Raw genomic sequence first — 19,928 nt, 5'->3', positions numbered from 1 at the left:
GACTACATCTCCACTTCTGTAGATTATTCATGATATGACTACATCTCCACTTCTGTAGATTATTCATGATATGACTACATCTCTGCTTCTGTGGATTATTCATGATATGACTACATCTCCGCTTCTGTGGATTATTCATGATATGACTACGTCTCTACTTCTGTGGATTATTCATGATATGACTACGTCTCTACTTCTGTGGATTATTCATGATATGACTATGTCTCTACTTCTGTGGATTATTCATGATATTACTACATCTCTGCTTCTGTGGATTATTCATGATATGACTACATCTCTGCTTCTGTGGATTATTCGTGATATGACTACATCTCTACTTCTGTGTAGATGATCACCTGCTTCATCATATTCTCAAGCTACTTTAAATGTGGAACATTATACAGATTTATTTGGAAGTCCAAATAAACTGGCCATTCAGTGTAAATTCATAGTATTTTCTCTACACAGTGTTTTATTTTTTGGGTTATTGTTGTTCTGCCAAACAACAGATATGTTTACCAATTAAAAACAAGTTTTTACTGACCTGGTAGTTTTATGGTTTCAACTACAGGAAATTTTCTGAAGATATAAAATGTGCCAGAAATATTCTGAAGTTATATAACAAAGACATAAGAAATATTTAGGCCAACAAGAAATTTTTTTTTGTTTTCTGTTCAGAAAGGATGATACTGTTGTGCCATAAATTGTCATGTTCAAAAAATTTTAAACTAATCTATGATACTTTGATTATTTATAAAATTATTTTTTTATTTAATCCAAAGGTTGCACAACTAATGTAGATTGCATTTGGAATGAAACACAAAATGACTTCTTTTCTTTTTGTAGGGTTGTGTCGTGGTTCTGTGTGCCCAGAAAACTGTAGTGACGATTTTAAAATTTCACTTCATTTAAGTAACCCTAAGGGACCACCTCCACCCATTCCTTCAAAGAAACCACCAATTCCTCGAAAACCTCGAAACATATACGAAGACGTGGGAATTGAAATGGAGGGTGTAGGGAAGAGTAAAGTTGTTTTACAGAGTTCTTCAGAAAGCAAGGGTGATAGTCGCAACAGCTTGTCTGTAATGAGTCCTTTTGATGAAAATGCTGAGTGGGCAGAGATTGCTGATATCATGGCTTCTTTTGGAAGTGGAATAGCACGTGAATCACTCTTTTCAAGTGAGATGGAAGAACACTTTACAAATGCACTGAGTTTAGGTAAGAAAGGTCATTACCATATTGGCCCGATTATAGGGCAATTCTGAATATAAGGCGACCCCCATTTTCAGAAACTGTGGGAAAGAAAAATAAATTGAGTGTCATAACGTCCTTTTTTAGGTCCGCAAAATCAATACTATAACTGAACAGCCTGCAGGTGGATTAGTTGCAAGAATTAGCGATGACCTTGAGCAAACATCTGGCACGCATGCGTAGACGGATGCTATCTGGACATTCACGAATGCAACAGGCTAGGATAGGGGGAAGGGGCCTGTGGTCAGCCATGATTATAAGGTGACTATGAATTTTACAGCCTAATTATTAATCAAAAACCATCGCCTTATAATCGGGCCAATATGGTAGTTTGTTATAAGCATGCTGCTTTACAATATTCATGGGTATCATCCACTTTATTTAACTCATGTTTGAATTATTCTTACAAAACTGTATTTGTATTGTAACTAGTACTTTCAAAATTAATTTTCTTTTGATGCAGCTTACTTAGGGAAATCTTAATTGCATTTTGGTTAAAAAAGGTTGTGCCATTGAAAATGTTTTACTGAATTAGAATATTACAATATATATTATTAATTCAGAAACTTTAATTTAAGCAGTTAACCCTGCCAAAATCAACTCTATTCCATAATATTGCCAGGTGGGTGTTGAAGGTGAAAACAAACCCCCATTTGGACCACAAATATACAGTAATTCCATGAGGCAACATATCTGCTTGCAGGATAACAGCTAAACCCATGTCTTTAACACAACTGGCCATAACATATTCTTGTTTACTGTACAGCTAGCAGTCTCTTTCCCAGTACAATGTGAATGGGCAAGTGCCATACCATTCAATGCAATACTGATGAAGGATACAACTGTAAAATCACGATTTGGTCAAATAAATCCTTCATATTTTTATTTACAGTGGGTAATTAAATATGCTTCAGAAGACTGTGGTAGCTTGTTAGAACATATATGCATATTTCTAGCCAGTTTGATACATGTACAATACAGTGTTTAAACTGAAGGATTCAAATGATAGTATGTTGCATAGTATGATAGTATTGTTGCAACTTATTCTATTATTCACTGGATGTTTTTTTTTATTATTTGGTAAAAATAATGTGAAGTCTAGTTCATGTAATGATAAATTAATTGTTTTTCTCCAGTAATGTTTTATACAAACTGCATCCACTCATAGGCCTTCACAAACAACATTTCTACAGAAGTTCCAAAACTAATGTATTTACTCTTAGCTCACAAATAAACTTAGTTGTAGGATTTATTCAGTAATCAATTAATAACAAACATGCTCACTGATTTATGCTTTTAACATCAAGTTCATTTTCAGTATTATGTTACATGTGCATGAAACTTCACAAGTAAATCACTGTATAATTCACTAATGACCCTGAAGTGAATAACTCATTAACTGAAGAATTTACTGATTCTGTTATAGTCTAATTTTCTACATTCTACTGAGACCCTTTTATGAAGTTTCTAGATCTTGTATCATCATGACTTAATGGCATTGTCTGTCTAGCAAACAAACATCTAAATTAAAATAGGAAACATATAGTTTACAACAATATAATAAGATGCAAAATAGTTGTTAAAAATGGATTTATGTACATGTAATTTTAGCATATACATAAACTCCATTTAAATAATGAGTAGATAATATCCAGTTTATTTTCATAACTTTAATGAATATCTGTTTCAACATCGTGTATTTATCATAGAGTTCTCATCAAAACACATGAAGTTTAACATACCTATAAATATAACATAACATAGTTTAACATATCTATAAAGAAAGATGCACTTTGAACCCCATTGAGAAAATCATGATGAGATGCACCTTTGCTTTTAGATCATAAAAAACTAAGGCTGTATTCCAAAAATTTAATTGCATATTTATGCTGTTTTAAAACTGAACTTAAGAAAAAACACAGCAAAAGCTACTTGTGAAGTTTCATGTACATGTAATACTGAAAATGAACTTGATGTTAAAAGCATAAATCTGATCATTGATATATGATATCATGATTTCTAAACATCAGCAAAACTGCACAAAATTTATTTTCTGAAGTATATGCCCTGTTTATTTATTTTTATTTCTAATGAGTTTACAAATCGATTTTTTCCCCAAATTTGACAGAAAATAATAATATTTCATATATTTTTACAAAAACATTAACTTATATATACCATATCAGTGTGTAAAAGTTAAAAAATAAACAACAACAGTCTATGTATATAACATATATCTGTATTTATACAGAGTTTGCAATTTATGAGCTAGTCCTAAAAATGTTTAGTGAATTCATCAATTCAGTCTCCGGTAGTCTTAAAATAAAATAAAAAAATCTGTGTATACACAGACACAAATACATCGGTCATGCATGTGCATTCATATTTATAAATTTGTCTGCTGCACCTTTGGTCCAGTATGGTATGTAAAAAATCTAATGTGTGATTGAAAATTCTTAGATGAGTGGTTCAGATGTATGATTTAGTGTAATAATTAACTTTTCTACACTTAAACATAGTTGGAATATTTAAAAGATGTACATGAAACACGTATTTATGAATATTTTGAAATAATGTTTATGATACTTAGAAGCATTTATGTTTTTATCTTGTTAAAAGGGTATAAAGATGAATGGTTGAAACTTGAGTCTTTATATGAATGTGCAAGTAAAAAATATTATGATTTCTTATAGAGTCTAGTACTGTTTTCTTGTTAGGTTAAACAATATCTGTTCCTTTATTTCTGGTATAAATGTGAAGTTCAAGGACATTTAATTTTTTGATACTAACTATTTTATCTATGCTTTCCAAAATTTAATACTGCTTACATGTCTGACATGGTTAGGGTGCAGGTGTGAATGCCATTACTGAACATGTTCTGCCTTTTCAGCTGTGGAAACATGACAGTGTTATGGTCAATCCCACTTTTCATTGGTAAAGATTAGCTCAAGGGTTAGTGGTGGGTGGTACTGATTAACTGCATTCTGTCTGATCTATCACTTTTAAATTGGGGATGGCTAGCACAGATAGCCCTTAAGTAGGTTTGCTTGAAATTTAACAAGCAAATAAAATATTGCCTGCAAAACATTGTTAATACCACAGTATGCCAGCAATACAGTCTCTCTATATACTTAATTTGTTTTATTTTAAAGCAACGTTTTCTATAAAATGATATTTTACTTAACAACATTATAAATGTAATGTTTATAATTAATAGAGAAAAAATATATTTTGCTTCTTCTCCATTGATATTTTTTCTAGGTAGTCAATAATGTTGGTTAAAGTAAGATTCAGCGTAGCATGAACTTAGGGTTACTGGTTCTGTAAAAGAAATGATATGTTAGACTTGTGTGAACCTGCAAGTAGTTGTATGCATTATTTGAAATATTAAATCATTTAGGTAAGGCATGGAGACAGTTTCCTCCCCCATTTACTTAATATAATTGTGTATGTAGGGAACAATACATATATATATAATGCATAGATTGCATTGTTTGAATGATTATTATATAATACAAGAAATAATCAAGAGCAAATGGTCCCTGATTTTTACCTATGAAAAATGCAAAGCATCCACCCAGACCCAATTTTTTGTTATTCTTTAACATTTGAAATCAAGTAATTGTTAGTAATTATTTTCTTGGCACTTGTATATAATGTTAAAATAATAGTAAATAAACCAAAAATAATTGTTATTGTTGCATAAAAATAAGAAATGTGTGTCTTGTTTCAGAGACTTCAAAAACAGCAGATACAGATAAATTCCAAACAGTTGAGGAATGGCTGACTTATCTTGGTCTGTCTGATTATGAAAATCTCTTTATAATTAATGGATTTGATGACATTAAATTTTTGGTAAGTTTCTATGCATTCCCTTTATTTACTGATTTATGTCTAAATTCGTTTTCCTGTGTGAATTGAAAATTTGTTCATATATAAAAAAAATAGATTTTAGATCAAGATATAAGATAAATAACTGAACACATATTTATGATATAATAGCTTACACACAATTTTAAGATTATCATTGGCATCTTCTGACTGGAAGAAAACCAAGGAAAACACTTTAAATCCTTATTTGGCCTCAATACAAAGTCTATCTAGTTTATACTGCATATGACAGTTGAAACTGATCCTTAGATCTTGATGAACAACAGACTTCACAAGCTACCTGTGATTGACTTTTGTGCAATTTTTGGTTCACTTGTATTACAGTAAATCTGAGTGTGTTATGGAAAACATTATCAGATGACAGGGCATAAAAACAGTGATGAATGTATGTGATACATGTAATGTTTTTTCATATCTGTTAGAAAAATAAAGTATTTCTTTCAGTATTATTTTTAGTAATCTTATGAATTTTATTACACTATGCTTTCAGCTTAAAGTTAAATGAGGTGAACCTGTATATCAGTTGCATTCTTGTAATGGAATATTAAAAATATATTTTAGGGTGGAAACATTCTAGAAGACCAAGACCTTCAGAATATAGGCATTTCTAATAAAGAGCACAGACAAAAAATTATAAATTTTAGGAAGAAGCTACAACCTGTTCAACCTATAGGAAAAGGCAAAGGAAAAACAAGGATGCCCGAATCAGTAAATGATTGGCTGAAATCATTACATCTTGAAGAGTACCAAAGTACTTTTCAGAAGAATGGTTTCACAGAAATAGATAGAGTGATGAAGATATGGGAAGTGGAACTAAATACGGTATTACTATTCTCATATATTCTCCAGTTCTCTGTACCTAGTTTTACGTAAAAAGTTCTTCTTCTAAGTTTCGTCAAATGTTTAAAAGAATATAACACAAAATTAAGGTGTTTTAGGGCAGACTTAGAACAGAAATGTTTATATGAAGTATAACTAGAAATTTGAGAGACATAACTCAAGTAGCTCCTAAACTTCTCGCTTTCACTTTTTTCAAGTTAAACACTATGAACCAGATATTTAATAGTCTGTTTTATCAGCATATGTTTACCTCAGCCAACAATTATGTAATAATCAATAAGTGGAGTGAATATGTTTCTGTAAAAAACGACAACAAAGAAATTGTTTGCTTGAAATCTTGAAGCTTGGTTATAAAAATGATGGTTGGGTAAGCCACTCGATTTACTTGGTTAAAGTTTCAGTAATGACAGTTTACTTTTCAGTCTGATTACATGACAGTTTCAATTAATGCAATCAAAACTGAGTAGATTAGTTTGAGAGGATAAGCTAAACTACCTGTATTAAACTTTCCAGTCAATGGCTGGTCTTGTGTTTTGTATACATTATCATCATAAAATTATAAAAGTTATTCTATATTCAGTCCAATTCATTAGCAATCTTACGTGCATATTCTTTAGTATCTTGTGTTCCTTTATTGACATGATAGTCTTAAGAACACAAAAGTGCTGGAAACTTGTATCAAAGATAATTCAAGCAACCTTCAATAACTTAATACTTCTGTTTTAACGAAGCTAAAAACACTTAAAGGATCTTATAAGGTTAGCGGTATTATATATATTACTAATATTTAAAGAATTAAATTATTGATAGATCTTACAAGTTTAATAGTATTATCTATATTACTAATCTTTAAAGAATTAAATACTTGATAGATCATGCATGTTTAATGGTATTATCTATATTACTAAGCTTTAAAGAATTAAATACTTGATAGATCTTACAAGTTTAATAGTATTATCTATATTACTAATCTTTAAAGAATTAAATACTTGATAGATCATGCATGTTTAATGGTATTATCTATATTACTAAGCTTTAAAGAATTAAATACTTGATAGATCTTGCAGGTTTAATGGTATTATCTATATTACTAATCTCTAAAGAATTAAATACTTGATAGATCTTGAAGGTTAATGGTATTATCTATATTACTAAGCTTTAAAGAATTAAATACTTGATAGATCTTGAAGGTTTAGTGGTATTATCTATATTACTAATCTTTAAAGAATTAAATACTTGATAGATCATGCATGTTTAATGGTATCTATATTACTAAGCTTTAAAGAATTAAATACTTGATAGATCTTGCAGGTTTAATGTATTATCTATATTACTAATCTCTAAAGAATTAAATACTTGATAGATCTTGAAGGTTAATGGTATTATCTATATTACTAAGCTTTAAAGAATTAAATACTTGATAGATCTTGAAGGTTTAGTGGTATTATCTATATTACTAAGCTTTAAAGAATAAATACTTGATAAATCTTGAAGGTTTAATGGTATTATATTTATTACTAATCTTTAAAGAATTCAAGTAATTTTCTTAATAAAAATGCAGTTATAAACTTCATTATAGGCAATAAGGATTTAGATACAGCACAACTGGAAGAAATTTCCTTAGAGAGTTTAATATTTTATGTCCAAATAATTATATTTTAGTTTATCACCAAGAGAGGTTTATATGATTGAATAGAACAAATTATGTGTATCATCTACAAAAACATTGCAATGTTAACCCTTTAGTACTGTAAAGACAACATAAGAAAGCTTGTTTTCTACAATAATTAGATAATATTCATATTTAACAATCTTTATTGTATTTTAGATGTATCCTTGCAATCTGATAGAATCTAAATTTCATAACTCATATTCCAGCCCACCATGAAGTCATAATAATGGCTGGTTTCTAAAGCATTATTTCTAAATTTACTCTCTCCTATGTTACTGTAAATTGCTTCATTTTGAAAATGTTTTTGGCACAGTTTAGTCACACAGGTTAATGTTAATTTTTCAACTTTTTGGTAACAGGTATTACAGATCAACAAACTTGGTCATCAGAAGAGAATATTAGCATCTCTTGGAGAAAGAAAACCAGAACAGTACATGGGTGACCTTGAAGACTTTGATTTATCAAAATTGGTTGGTATATCTTAAACAATGATATAACATTTCAGTTATTCTTGATTTAGAATAAAAAATTTGTTATAACGAGTTAACATAACAGAAAATTATTCACTTGTTTTATCGTTGCTAGCACCTCACCTTAACATCTTCATCAGAGTAACCACTTCAACCAAAACAAAACAATTATATTAAAGATTAATATTGTTCTCTGAGAGAAAGCCATGTTTTTTACAGTTATATCTACTTATTCCTTCTAGCCAATCATTTGCACCTTCAAGTGTCAAGTATTCAAATATCTAAACAGTATGCTCATTTTGTGTTCTACATTGTTTGTTTTTTACAATAAACATTGGCAGTGTAAAAACAAAATTGTGTTGAGTTTTATACTGGCTAATTTAAAATTAAATTTGAACAGACTTTATAAAATATTTTAGTAATGATGTAGAATGCAAATTGAGTAAAGCATATTTGTCGACCAAAGTAGAAAACTTAGATCATGAAGAACTGGAAACCAGAGGCCCTGCTAGGCGCTTAAAAGATTTGGGGCTCGGGCCAAAGGGCTTGAGAATTTTCGGTGTTTCAGTATGATATTCTTGATTTTTCAAGACACCAACTGGGGATTCAGGGCACTGTCAAATATATTTCGGGGCACATGATCAATGTGTCAATGCCTAGTGATGCCTCTGCTAGAAAAATACAGCCTTGATGAATTAGAAATAGTACAGAATTTCCTGAATTGGAAGTACTACAGACTTATAACATATCTCCACATTATCATAAAGGTGCATTCATAAATAAAGCAGAAAAGTATGAAATTAAATAAATCTGTTTTGGTTTCATTATGTCATATCCTTGTCTTGGAAGCATTGCAGCTGATAGACATTTTTTTTATATTACTATTGTGTTTCTTGGCATGATTTGTAATTTCATGAGGCTACTTGATGTTTGATGGATAACTTTTATTTTTATTATTGTATTTAAATCTAACTTAGTTTTTTATCTAATTTTCTATTTTACAAAGAAAACTATTTGTTGGTAACATTTATTATAGAAAGGTAAGATGATAAACATAGCCATAAAATTAATACTAAACCTGTAACTTATAAGTAGCAATTCACAATGGTAGTGCTAATTAGTACCTTCACTGTTTATTTTTAGTGGCCATGTTTATCATATTTTTAAATCCCACATGTAGTATTTTTGCAGTAGTAACAATTAATTTATAACGTAAAATCAATATTAATAAAAGCAGTAGTGAAAACAGTGTGTATTTTTTACAAGTTTTTGAATAAAACTCATAAACATCATTTTATGCACATAAGAATAAAAGCATTGGCTTCAATTTCTATAGTTTAAAATATACAGTACTTTCTTAACCCTAAATTAAGCCTCAAGTGACTGACTTGTTTACATACCATTCACTACTGATAGGGGTCCACCTATTGCATAAAATTGAGTAACTGTAATTTTGTATCAGATGAAATCATTCACTTTATATGTAGGATATATAAAATAATCCAGTCATAATTATTGATAATAACTGCAATATTGATGGTACTTGTGGTTATATTTTTCATATGACCCATATGTTCCTAGAAATCCTGTAATTACGGACCCACAAGCAACTTGCTGAATAAACATCAGTATATTAGAAACTTGAATGTGTTTAAAAATCTGGTAGGTCCGTATGGACCCCATTAGTAACCCTAGAGTTAACTGTGTTATCTTTGTATTTTAGTTTTACGGAAACAAATTCTTTCTGATTTGATTATGCACAAAAATGATTTCTTGGCTAAATATTTATAATAAATAATCTAACCTTCTTATAAATATTGATTTTTATTTCTTTGATATAAAAATTATATTATGGAAAATATATTTTTATTTGGAAGATACATATCGCAGTTAACTTTGTTTATATTGTAACTCATAAAGTCTGTTTCTCTTAAGTATTCACCTTTAACGTGTGTTAAGTTTCTCTATGAATCAAAAACTTATGCTTTATTATATAAAGAAAAATAGTATACATTTGAATAAGACTTTTTCATTGAAGAATAATATATTATCCTTATGTTGATTTGTTTTTTTATAGAATTTGAATATTAGTGAATTGGGTATTGATGAAACATCATCCTCTGAAGTCATTAAAGATGCAGGATTTTATAAAGACTACACTAGTGTTTTGTCAGCAAGAAGGCAAAATAATTACTCGCAGTCATCAAATGGAGATAAAGAAGAACTGAGGATCAGGTCCCCTACACAATTAATGAGTGAACCAGGATCTGTAGGAACATGTTCACCCCAACAGCAAGTTAGTGGAGTCCCTGCTTGCTTAACTGCACAGTGGCGCCACCAACCCGATGTTCTGATTAAAGGAAACTGTAATTACAAAGCACAGGTAAGAATTGTAATTGAGATAATATTCTCAGGAAAACAGAGCAAAACCCAAAGCATTAAACATCTTGGAAATATAAAATGAAGTCTTCTAAATCACATAATATTTTTACCTGAGGATTAGTGTAAACTAAACTAGAAATGGTCTTGTTTTTAATTGTATAATATGAACAATAAGCTTAAAATGAGGATAGCTTGCACATTAGTGTAAACTAAACTAGAAATGGTCTTGTTTTTAATTGTATATTACAAACAATAAGCTTAAAATGAGGATAGCTTGCACATTAGTGTAAACTAAACTAGAAATGGTCTTGTTTTTAATTGTATAATATGAACAATAAGCTTAAAATGAGGATAGCTTGCACATTAGTGTAAACTAAACTAGACATGGTCTTGTTTTTAATTGTATAACATGAACAATAAGCTTAAAATGAGGATAGCTTGCACATTAGTGTAAACTAAACTAGAAATGGTCTTGTTTTTAATTGTATAACATGAACAATAAGCTTAAAATGAGGATAGCTTGCACATTAGTGTAAAATAAAAGATAAATTATCTCGTTTTAAATTGTATAACATGAACAATAAGCTTAAAATGAGGATAGCTTGCACATTAGTGTAAACTAAAAGATAAATTATCTTGTTTTAAATTGTATAACATAAACAATGGACATAAAATGATAATTTGAGGATTAGTATGATCCAATCTAGAAATATTCCTCTTTAAAACTGTGACTCGAGTAATGGCTTTAAAATTATGACAGTTTGAGGATTAGTGTGATCTAACCTATAAATTCTCCTTGTTTGAATTCTATAACATTAACAATGATCTTAAAAAAATATTCAAGATAGACATTTTCCTTGAATAAAACAGGGGTGGCTGCAAGTAAGAAACTTATAAAGAGTATAAATGTAGTTTAGTGGATGGGATGGGCTAGATAGACCAACAGGTCCCTTGTTGCCCCTAAATTTTATGTTATATTATTAGTGATATTTAATCTAAAAATACTCTTTTGAATTGTATAACATGAACAATGATCTTAAAATTATGATAGCTTGAGAATTAGTGTAATCTAATCTAGAAATATTCCTTTTTTTAAATTGTATGACATGAACATTAGCTTCACTGCTGTGTTGGATCATAACATATCCATCCTCTCAATAGTGTTCTGAAAATGGTAAAGCTTTTATTACATCTTGCTTAACATAAAAATCAAAATTCATTCTGTTATTGGTATTGGGAGCTGTATATAACACAAATTATCTTTATTTTCAAACTTTAGAGTTTATTCTCTATGATTTTAATCTTTCTTTGTTTTTTCCTTAATGAGGTGCATGTGATCATTTTTTTCATGTGTTCAAAGGGTTCTATAAAATCAAACTATAAAAGTTTTATTATTAATTAGTAAGTTCTTAAAATAAATGTTCCTCATCTGTTACTTGACTGTACTACACTCTTTACATCTTTGTGCAGTATGATATAATATCTGTGTCTTATGTGATCAAGTCATAATTACATTAGATTTTAGTTTAGATTTACTGTATTTACTTGACAGTATCTTGGTTCTACCCTGGTGAAGGAACTGAAGGGGCTGGAATCCACACGTAAATCCATACAAAAACTTAAGATTTCTACAAGAGAGACTGCAAATGTCCCTAATGTTTTGCTGTCTATCTCTTACACTGGAGTTAAGTTCATTGATGTCCACACTAAGGTATGATATCTTAAACACAATTTCAAAACACCAACACCTTGGAACAACTGAATATTACTGGTATGATATTTCTAACTACAGAGTAAAAACTTTCTTTAATTTCTTATTTGTTTTTACTTTAGAGATCTACAAAGAGCTCAGAAATCTTCTTTAAGTCCACCTAATAACTATATTTACTATTCTGTTTAATTAATAATCAAAATATTGAAGAAATTAGTTGAAAGTCTGTGGCTTAAGATAATTAATTTTTGTTTTGTTTTATATGCAATCAGATAAAAGTTCAAATTAGAGTATGTTCAAATGAACTTTCAGTTATTATCAATGAAATGTATTTACGTAGAAAAATAATTTATCAGTAAGGTCTGAAAAATTATGAAAACGTTTGGGATTTTTAAAATAAAAATTATAATTTTTACTGATTTTGTTTAAAATGTACATGAGAAATAATTTGTTTTATTTCATGTACTTCTTAGATTTTTGTCCAAATTTTTTGCCCCCAGTGGCACTCCGTTATGTCTGCGCACTTACAAAGCTGGAGACCGGATTTCAATATCTGTGGTGGGCAGAGCACAAATAACTCCTTTTGTGCTTAACTACAAACAAACAAAAAAACATATTTTATACTTATTTAGATCAACTACTTAACATATTTTACATATTTTTCCTCAGCAAAAGGTTTGTGAACATGAAATCCGAAACATTCACTGTGCATGTCAAGATGCAGAGGACCTCAATCACTTTGCTTATATCACCAAAGAACACCGGACCAACTTTCATTATTGTCATGTATTTTGTGCTGAGAATATGGTGAGTCTTTTGTTGGATTTCAAAATTTTGTGAAATACTATATGTGGGTATAACCACAACAATTTAATTCCAACTTCATAATCAGCCTATAATTAACTTAAAAGTAAATCATTGTTCTTCTATTAAAAAATAAAGTATACAAAAAATCTCTTACATTATATCACCAGTTTTAACATTCCTATTTTGTGTTATCATTAAATGTTGTTCTCAAATTTTATATGTGATTAATATACCATTATAACATAGTCATTTCATTTCCTGATATATTGTTTGAAATATGCATTAAACTTTTCCACATCAATGTCAAATACACATTATTTTAGCTTAGAAAGACAGATGTAAAGCTTTAAAAAGAATTGACCATCTATGGCATTATGGAAAACTTTTCGGGTTCTTTGACCATTACATAAGTAAACATCAGTGTTGTATAATAAAGACACTGAAAAGATACCAAAATTAAACAATCACATCAAATTTTTTTTACCAGTGGCCTTAATTGTCCATTAGAATATTAACATAATTTTATTGTTTGTCCATTATAACATTAACATAATTTTATTGTTTGTCCATTAGAACATTAACATAATTTTATTGTTTGTCCATTAGAACATTAACATAATTTTATTGTTTTTAAACATTATTAAAGCAGCATATTTGTCAAAATTGAATATGAATTTTCCGAAATGTTCAATATTTTCAGATATCTAATAAACCAACCAAGATATTTAAAAAAGTACTAATGACCTTGAATTGTCAACCATTAGGCTTAATATCTGAAGTGTACATATTTTTAAACTTCTTGAATTCCTCAATGAAAAATGTTGTTCAATAGAACTAGTTATCAGGTAAAATATCATTGAAACAGAGATATCTTCAGAGGAAATCTGCATAGTGAAATAGTGGTAGGTGATACTTTTTATATGTGTAGTAGTTATCAGGTAAAATAGCATTGAAACAGAGATATCTTAAGAGGAAATCTGCATAGTGAAATAGTAGTAGGTGATACTTTTTATATGTGTAGTAGTTATCAGGTAAAATAGCATTGAAACAGAGATATCTTAAGAGGAAATCTGCATAGTGAAATAGTGGTAGGTGATACTTTTAATAATGTGTGTGTAGGAGTCATCAGCAAGTCTGATAAGTGTCATATAAGTGCTTCAAAATGTCTTCACCATTTCGTTCAACAAATTATCCAATGAAACTGTAATAGTGAAATATTGAGCTAATAAAGTTACATTCTGGATATATAGGTTGTGCTTTTATTTACGTTTATAGAATAATCCAAAAATATTTTAGTGGTATCAGATTGTATCATAGTTTTTCAAGTACCTGGCAGTTAAGAAAGAGGACTATTGGTATTGTGCACTATAGTGGTGTTAAGCTATTCCAAAAAGTACCGTTATTGCTATTACTATTTGTGTAATATATTCATCACAGTCTTTATTTTAGCACATGAGATTTGAATGTATGTAATTGGTTGCTGAAAGTTTTATTCATAAGAATTAAAATTTTGACAAGACTTTTTCATTACAGGATCTTGCTACTGAGGTGATACTGACCCTGGGACAAGCATTTGAAGTTGCCTATCAAATGGCCCTACGCGACAAAACTAAGTCTGCTCAAAAGTGTGAACGAACTCTGAACAAATGTGATGATCGAAAGTTGGCTGAGAAGGGAAAGAATGAACCCTCTTCTGCTGACAAAAACCTAGTCCAACAAGATGCTGCAGTCAGTGAACAAGTAGTTTCCAAAAAGACAACATGACAAGACTATCACTTAATCACTCATATATAAATATATGTATATGTATGGATGATTCCTCCACAGTCACTTGTGGATTCTGTCTGGTTATTGCCCAGAGGGACTGTTTTTCAAACCATTTTCTCTATTGCTGAGTACACAAATCTTTATTATAAAGATACTGAAACTTGTATATGATTGCAATAAGTCAGTCTTGGTTACATTCATAAAGCATATATAGAGTTCACAATAGTCTGTCTGAAGTGCTGTAAAGCTGAAGCTCATTTGATTTGATTTTTTTCTATTGAGTAGATGTGAATTTTTATTCTTATTTTATAGCTTTGATCTTTTATTATTACAAGATTTTCTTTAAAAAAGTATTCTTCTGAAGTTGGTTTAAATTGCATGTTGTAGCATTTTAAAATCTATCCTTTTAGCAAGTATGGTTTCATAAATCCCACCTTAAATATCTCTTTTAAAAATTCTAAAATAGCTAATTTTGTAAGTTGTTTAGATTAGGAAAACTTAAGTTTTCGTTTAAGGTCTTCAAGCATTTTATGAATTTATGTGGTGAAAAAATAATATAGGTTCAGTTTACTTTAATTAGTAATGTAATTAGTATTTAGACTATTCCTGCCTCTAGTTTCTTAATAACAAACACACATTCTTTACTCACACTCAGCTATTTTAAAGAAATAGTTTCACCAGCTAGAGCATAACATTACTGAAGGAAATTTGGACATCACATCTTAGCAAAAATGTCACCATTAATGTCCCCCTACTATCTGAAAGTATTTATAATATATGAAAAATAGACATGAGAGACATTTGAAGTCTTCATGAAGTTAATTTATTGCTCCAAGTTAACACAGCAATGTTATACTTTTCAAGTGATCAAAATATTTTTACAAGAGAAAACTTCTGAAGTGTTTATGAATTATTCTCCAACAAAGAATAAAGCATACTTCCAAAACAGCACAAAAAATTTGCAAATATATGTGGAATATATATGTGTGTAAATGTCTGAAAAATATTGTAGTAAAATAGCTTTTGTCATCTATTTATGCCTTAAATGACTAAGTACAGAACTCGTGACAGATTTAATAAATTCAGTTAGAATGATTTTTCACCATAACCTATGCTTAAGGAAATGGTGAAGCAACTTTTTCTTTTGTACCCTCAGTATATTACTAACTAATTATTACTTAGTTTCAAATAATACAGAATCTCAAATATGATTATATGTCAGATTTCTTTTATAGAACTTTTATGAAGATATGTCTGATTTATGATAGACCTTAGTGATAAATAAAGAAAAAATTTTTCTTCACAAAGTCTTAGGCACTACGTGTTCTTCAGAAATTTTCTGTACATAACTGGCTCTATTAAGTTAGACAACATAAATATCTTGAAACTAAGATCCACATGTATTGTCAAAAATTTTAATCTGATGGTTTATTAACTTTTTAATATAAAATTTAAATAATTTGAAGCATTATATGATATGCCAGAATGTCTTGAGTTCTTCATAAGATTCATTGGAATTCTTAATCTTTAAAATTTTGAAATTCAGGAAAATTATCTCAGATCTTGAGATTATTTCCTTAGATAGAATAACTAGGAAATAAATTTAAATCAAAAAGTCTCCCCCCCCCCCCTTCATATTAAGATCAAAGTAGGAAAAAAAACTTTTTTATGACATGGCTAGTTATGAATATTTAGTTTTCTCGAAGACAAGTTTAATGTGTAAAAATTAGGAAATTATAAATAATGTTTTAAAAGACAATATGAGACGTAAAACCTCCATCATTTTTAGTGTTTTGATGGAAAAAAAGCATAAAAATTTTATTAAGACTCAACTTCAAGTTTTCTTATTCTTATGAATTTCTAATACTGGAAAAAAATACACTAAATCAAGAAGATGAAACAGATAAATGTACCATAAAATTGTTATAAGTTTTTCTTTAAAGTTCAATCTTTAAAATGTACTTTGTTTCATCCACAAGGTGAAGAAAGCGCCATCTTACGTTATATTTAGACACTTTTTATTGTCTCCAAATTATGTTTTGTAAATATTGGTTAGCTTGTTCTTGTTTTGTGTTGTATTGAGGAAATAATTGATTTTGCTCAGCTGTTTCATGATGTAGAGTAACAACTTTTGTACATATGCCGTTTGGGTGTAAATTACATACAGTGTATTATATTGAAGTATTACTACATTTTTTGGTTTCCTGTATTGGAAATGAGCCGGTTTAAATTGTTTTGTAGACATATGCAACTCCTGTTTTTGTGCCCTTTCAGTTGTATTTTATATTCAACGAAACAAACGACAGAATAAACTTGGAAGATGCGTGTTACTTGAAAGTCCAACTTCATTTTACGTGATAATGTCATTTGCTTTACAATATTTCAGGTTTAAGGCACAAAAAAAACGACATATAATTGTTGTTATACTTGTCATAAGAACCTAATACTAATGTCTTATGACAATTATAGCTCTAATCATTATTCAACGGCTTGTAAAAGTCATACATACCATATCAATTGTTGTTGTATCAAATAGCTTATTTAAATAGTGTTCCATCAACTGCCGTGTTTGTTGTATCCCAGTTGGCCTGAAGAGCTCCGAATTGAGTGAGACGCATAATTAGCAATGGATATGACAAATATAGTGTGGTTGGAATACTATTATTATAATACACTCTTCTTATTCTTAAAAATAAGGAAAACAGTGAGTCCTGACCACATGGATCCCCTTCTGAAGTACATATTCAACTTTTTGTGCCAGACCTGTGTGCATGAATATACTCGTATTACTTTTTCTAATATTATAAAATCTCGTGGTATGTGCGTTTTTTACAATTCGGCAAAGAATGATTACAATTATATTTGTCACAAGCCATTAGAATTAGGACTATTACACTTTTAAACACTACATTCTTAATCTAATCCCTTATGGACAGTCATCCCTACTTACAGATTAGCAATAAGAAACTTAAGGCACCGATAGTTTCTGATACCACTAAGCACACCCTTTCCTTCACTTGCGGAGCTTACTATTGGAGCAAAGATCTAGAACCAAGTTATATTAATCGCTGTTCACTGATGGGCTAGAAAGAGGAGGGGTGGAAAGTCTGTCATATCGAAGAAAAGGTCTCCTTCAGAGACATGTGGTACGTTTTTAATTTATCATAATATTTTGAAACAAACTATCCTTTACAGCTGTCTTCAACATTTTACACATTATAGACTGTCCAGAATTTTTTTTTACATACAGGAATACTAGCATAGTTGATCCAGAAAATAATTAATTATAATTTTTCTACCACTGGCATTTTTATTTTTCCTTTTATTTCTAATTAATTATTTACTTTTCCGTTTACTTTGTTTTTTGTATTGCTCTGTGCTTGATTTTTAGATAACATCCACGAATATCTGTAACTGAATGAAATGCAGACACGATTTAAACAGTCTAACCACTGATATCCAATCTAAAATTCACTTACTGTAAGAATGTCATATGATTTATTTATTTTTTCAGTTGGTTACGTTGGTCATTTGTGTCCACTTATGAAGTTACAGATTTCATATTCGAATATGTACAAAAGCCCAACTCTAAGAAACTGAAAACTTTTTGAAATCTCTTTAAGTCAGATACTTACTACTGATTTTTGATCGATTCTAGTTGTTCGCAAATTTGGAATAAACTACTCCTCCTTACATTCTGCAAAATGTGTGTCCCAAGGAAGTTAAAGTTCGTGAACTTTATACAGGGAGGCATTCTTCAAGAGTGAAAGAGAAATTAACTAATATTTTGAAGTATGTCTGTGAAACTATGTTGAATGTATTTTGAAATATGTTTGGGGTATATAAGGACTTTTTACCTTCGATTTCGGGGGTAAATATGTATTACTTTGACTACATCCTAGCTGGGGAAAATAGAGGTAGCCCCCAACATTCGGTTAGAGGAACAGTTACTGGGGTATTTGCCTCCCCCAAGGTTTTCGATTACTTGGAATATCAAGCTCACACTTTTAAATAAGACATTGTATATGAAAAGAAAATTCCTCCCGAAAATAATTATAATTTGAGCCACAATATTCTAAGGTTGGTTATATCAGTATTTTGCATAAACACAATATCTACAGATATTATCTGTTGGATATTTCTATATTTCACCGCTTGTCAAGTTAGCAAGCCGGCATACTGCAGTATATCTAATTCCAAGATTTGGGTTCAAATAACTGTATTTCTTTCCCAAGACAAATAATATTTATAGTTATTAAGTTTAAGACTATTACCTAATCTCTCGTCACCTTCCCAAATATTTTGCCACTAAACATGCTCGCCCTTTCAGCTGTTGGGGCGTTATAGTGTGACGGTCAATCCCACTATTCGTTGGTAAAAGAGTAACCCAAGAGTTGGCGGTGGGTAGTGATGACTAACTACCTTCTCTCTAGTCTTAAACTGCTAAATTAGGGACCACGATTTATCGATGTAACACAATGCCTGCAAGAAAGCGTAGCTTAAATGGCTTGCGTTGAAATGATGGAATAAGAAAATTCAAGGGAAGGGCATGAAAACGACAGCAAATATTTTGCGGGTCGCGGCTAGTTATATATTAAAATTGAAATGATGGTAAAATTTACTGTTTTCTCTAATTTCTTTTCACAACATAAAATATGTAAATAAAGAATATAAGTTTGATATGTTTATGCATTATGTTTTTAAAAGTGTTCATTTAAAGTTCTGTAAAACTAGACGAAGGAAATATCGATTGTGTTATATGACAAAACAGTTTTATGTTTGTTCGTAATTAAGCACAAAGCTACACAATGGGCTATCTGTGCTCTGCCCACCACGGGTATTAAAATCCGGATTCTAGCGTTGTAAGTCTACAGACATACCTCTGTGCAACTGGGGGGGGCACAGTTTTATGCTCCTACACCACCAATATATATATATATTTATATATGTTTATTGTAGAAAAGAGCATAATACTGTGTACTGAACAGCGTAAACGAAATACTCGTTTAGTATGGTCACGTGACCCAGTAATTCCTTGTTGGATTTAGCCTATTATCCTATTTTATGCTGTTGTTTCAGGCGATGTACCGCAACGCCAATATCCAATGTAGCTTCTACAGCCATTTCTCTTCCTTTC

At 30.0% G+C, this 19,928-nt stretch overlaps 1 protein-coding gene across 4 annotated transcripts in view; it reads left to right on the top strand.

The window, feature by feature from the left end:
• LOC106463417 (ankyrin repeat and SAM domain-containing protein 1A-like) overlaps positions 1-17,121 on the top strand; it is a 42,809-nt gene extending 25,688 nt beyond the window's left edge. For all 4 annotated transcript variants that reach the window (XM_013923453.2, XM_013923445.2, XM_022391226.1 and 1 more), the window contains 8 exons: positions 847-1,218; positions 4,985-5,106; positions 5,704-5,964; positions 8,014-8,124; positions 10,202-10,507; positions 12,059-12,217; positions 12,887-13,024; positions 14,558-17,121. In XM_013923453.2, coding sequence (XP_013778907.1) covers positions 847-1,218; positions 4,985-5,106; positions 5,704-5,964; positions 8,014-8,124; positions 10,202-10,507; positions 12,059-12,217; positions 12,887-13,024; positions 14,558-14,788 — 1,700 coding nt within the window. In that variant the 3' untranslated portion in view covers positions 14,789-17,121. The remainder of the gene's footprint in view (positions 1-846; positions 1,219-4,984; positions 5,107-5,703; positions 5,965-8,013; positions 8,125-10,201; positions 10,508-12,058; positions 12,218-12,886; positions 13,025-14,557) is intronic.
• Positions 17,122-19,928: the final 2,807 nt, after the last annotated feature.

The sequence above is a fragment of the Limulus polyphemus genome, unplaced genomic scaffold, assembly GCF_000517525.1.
Source record: "Limulus polyphemus unplaced genomic scaffold, Limulus_polyphemus-2.1.2 Scaffold52, whole genome shotgun sequence".
Taxonomy (NCBI): Eukaryota; Metazoa; Arthropoda; class Merostomata; order Xiphosura; family Limulidae; genus Limulus; species Limulus polyphemus.
The sequence above is the reverse complement of the archived record's forward strand: the minus strand, read 5'-3'. Positions and strand labels throughout refer to the sequence as shown.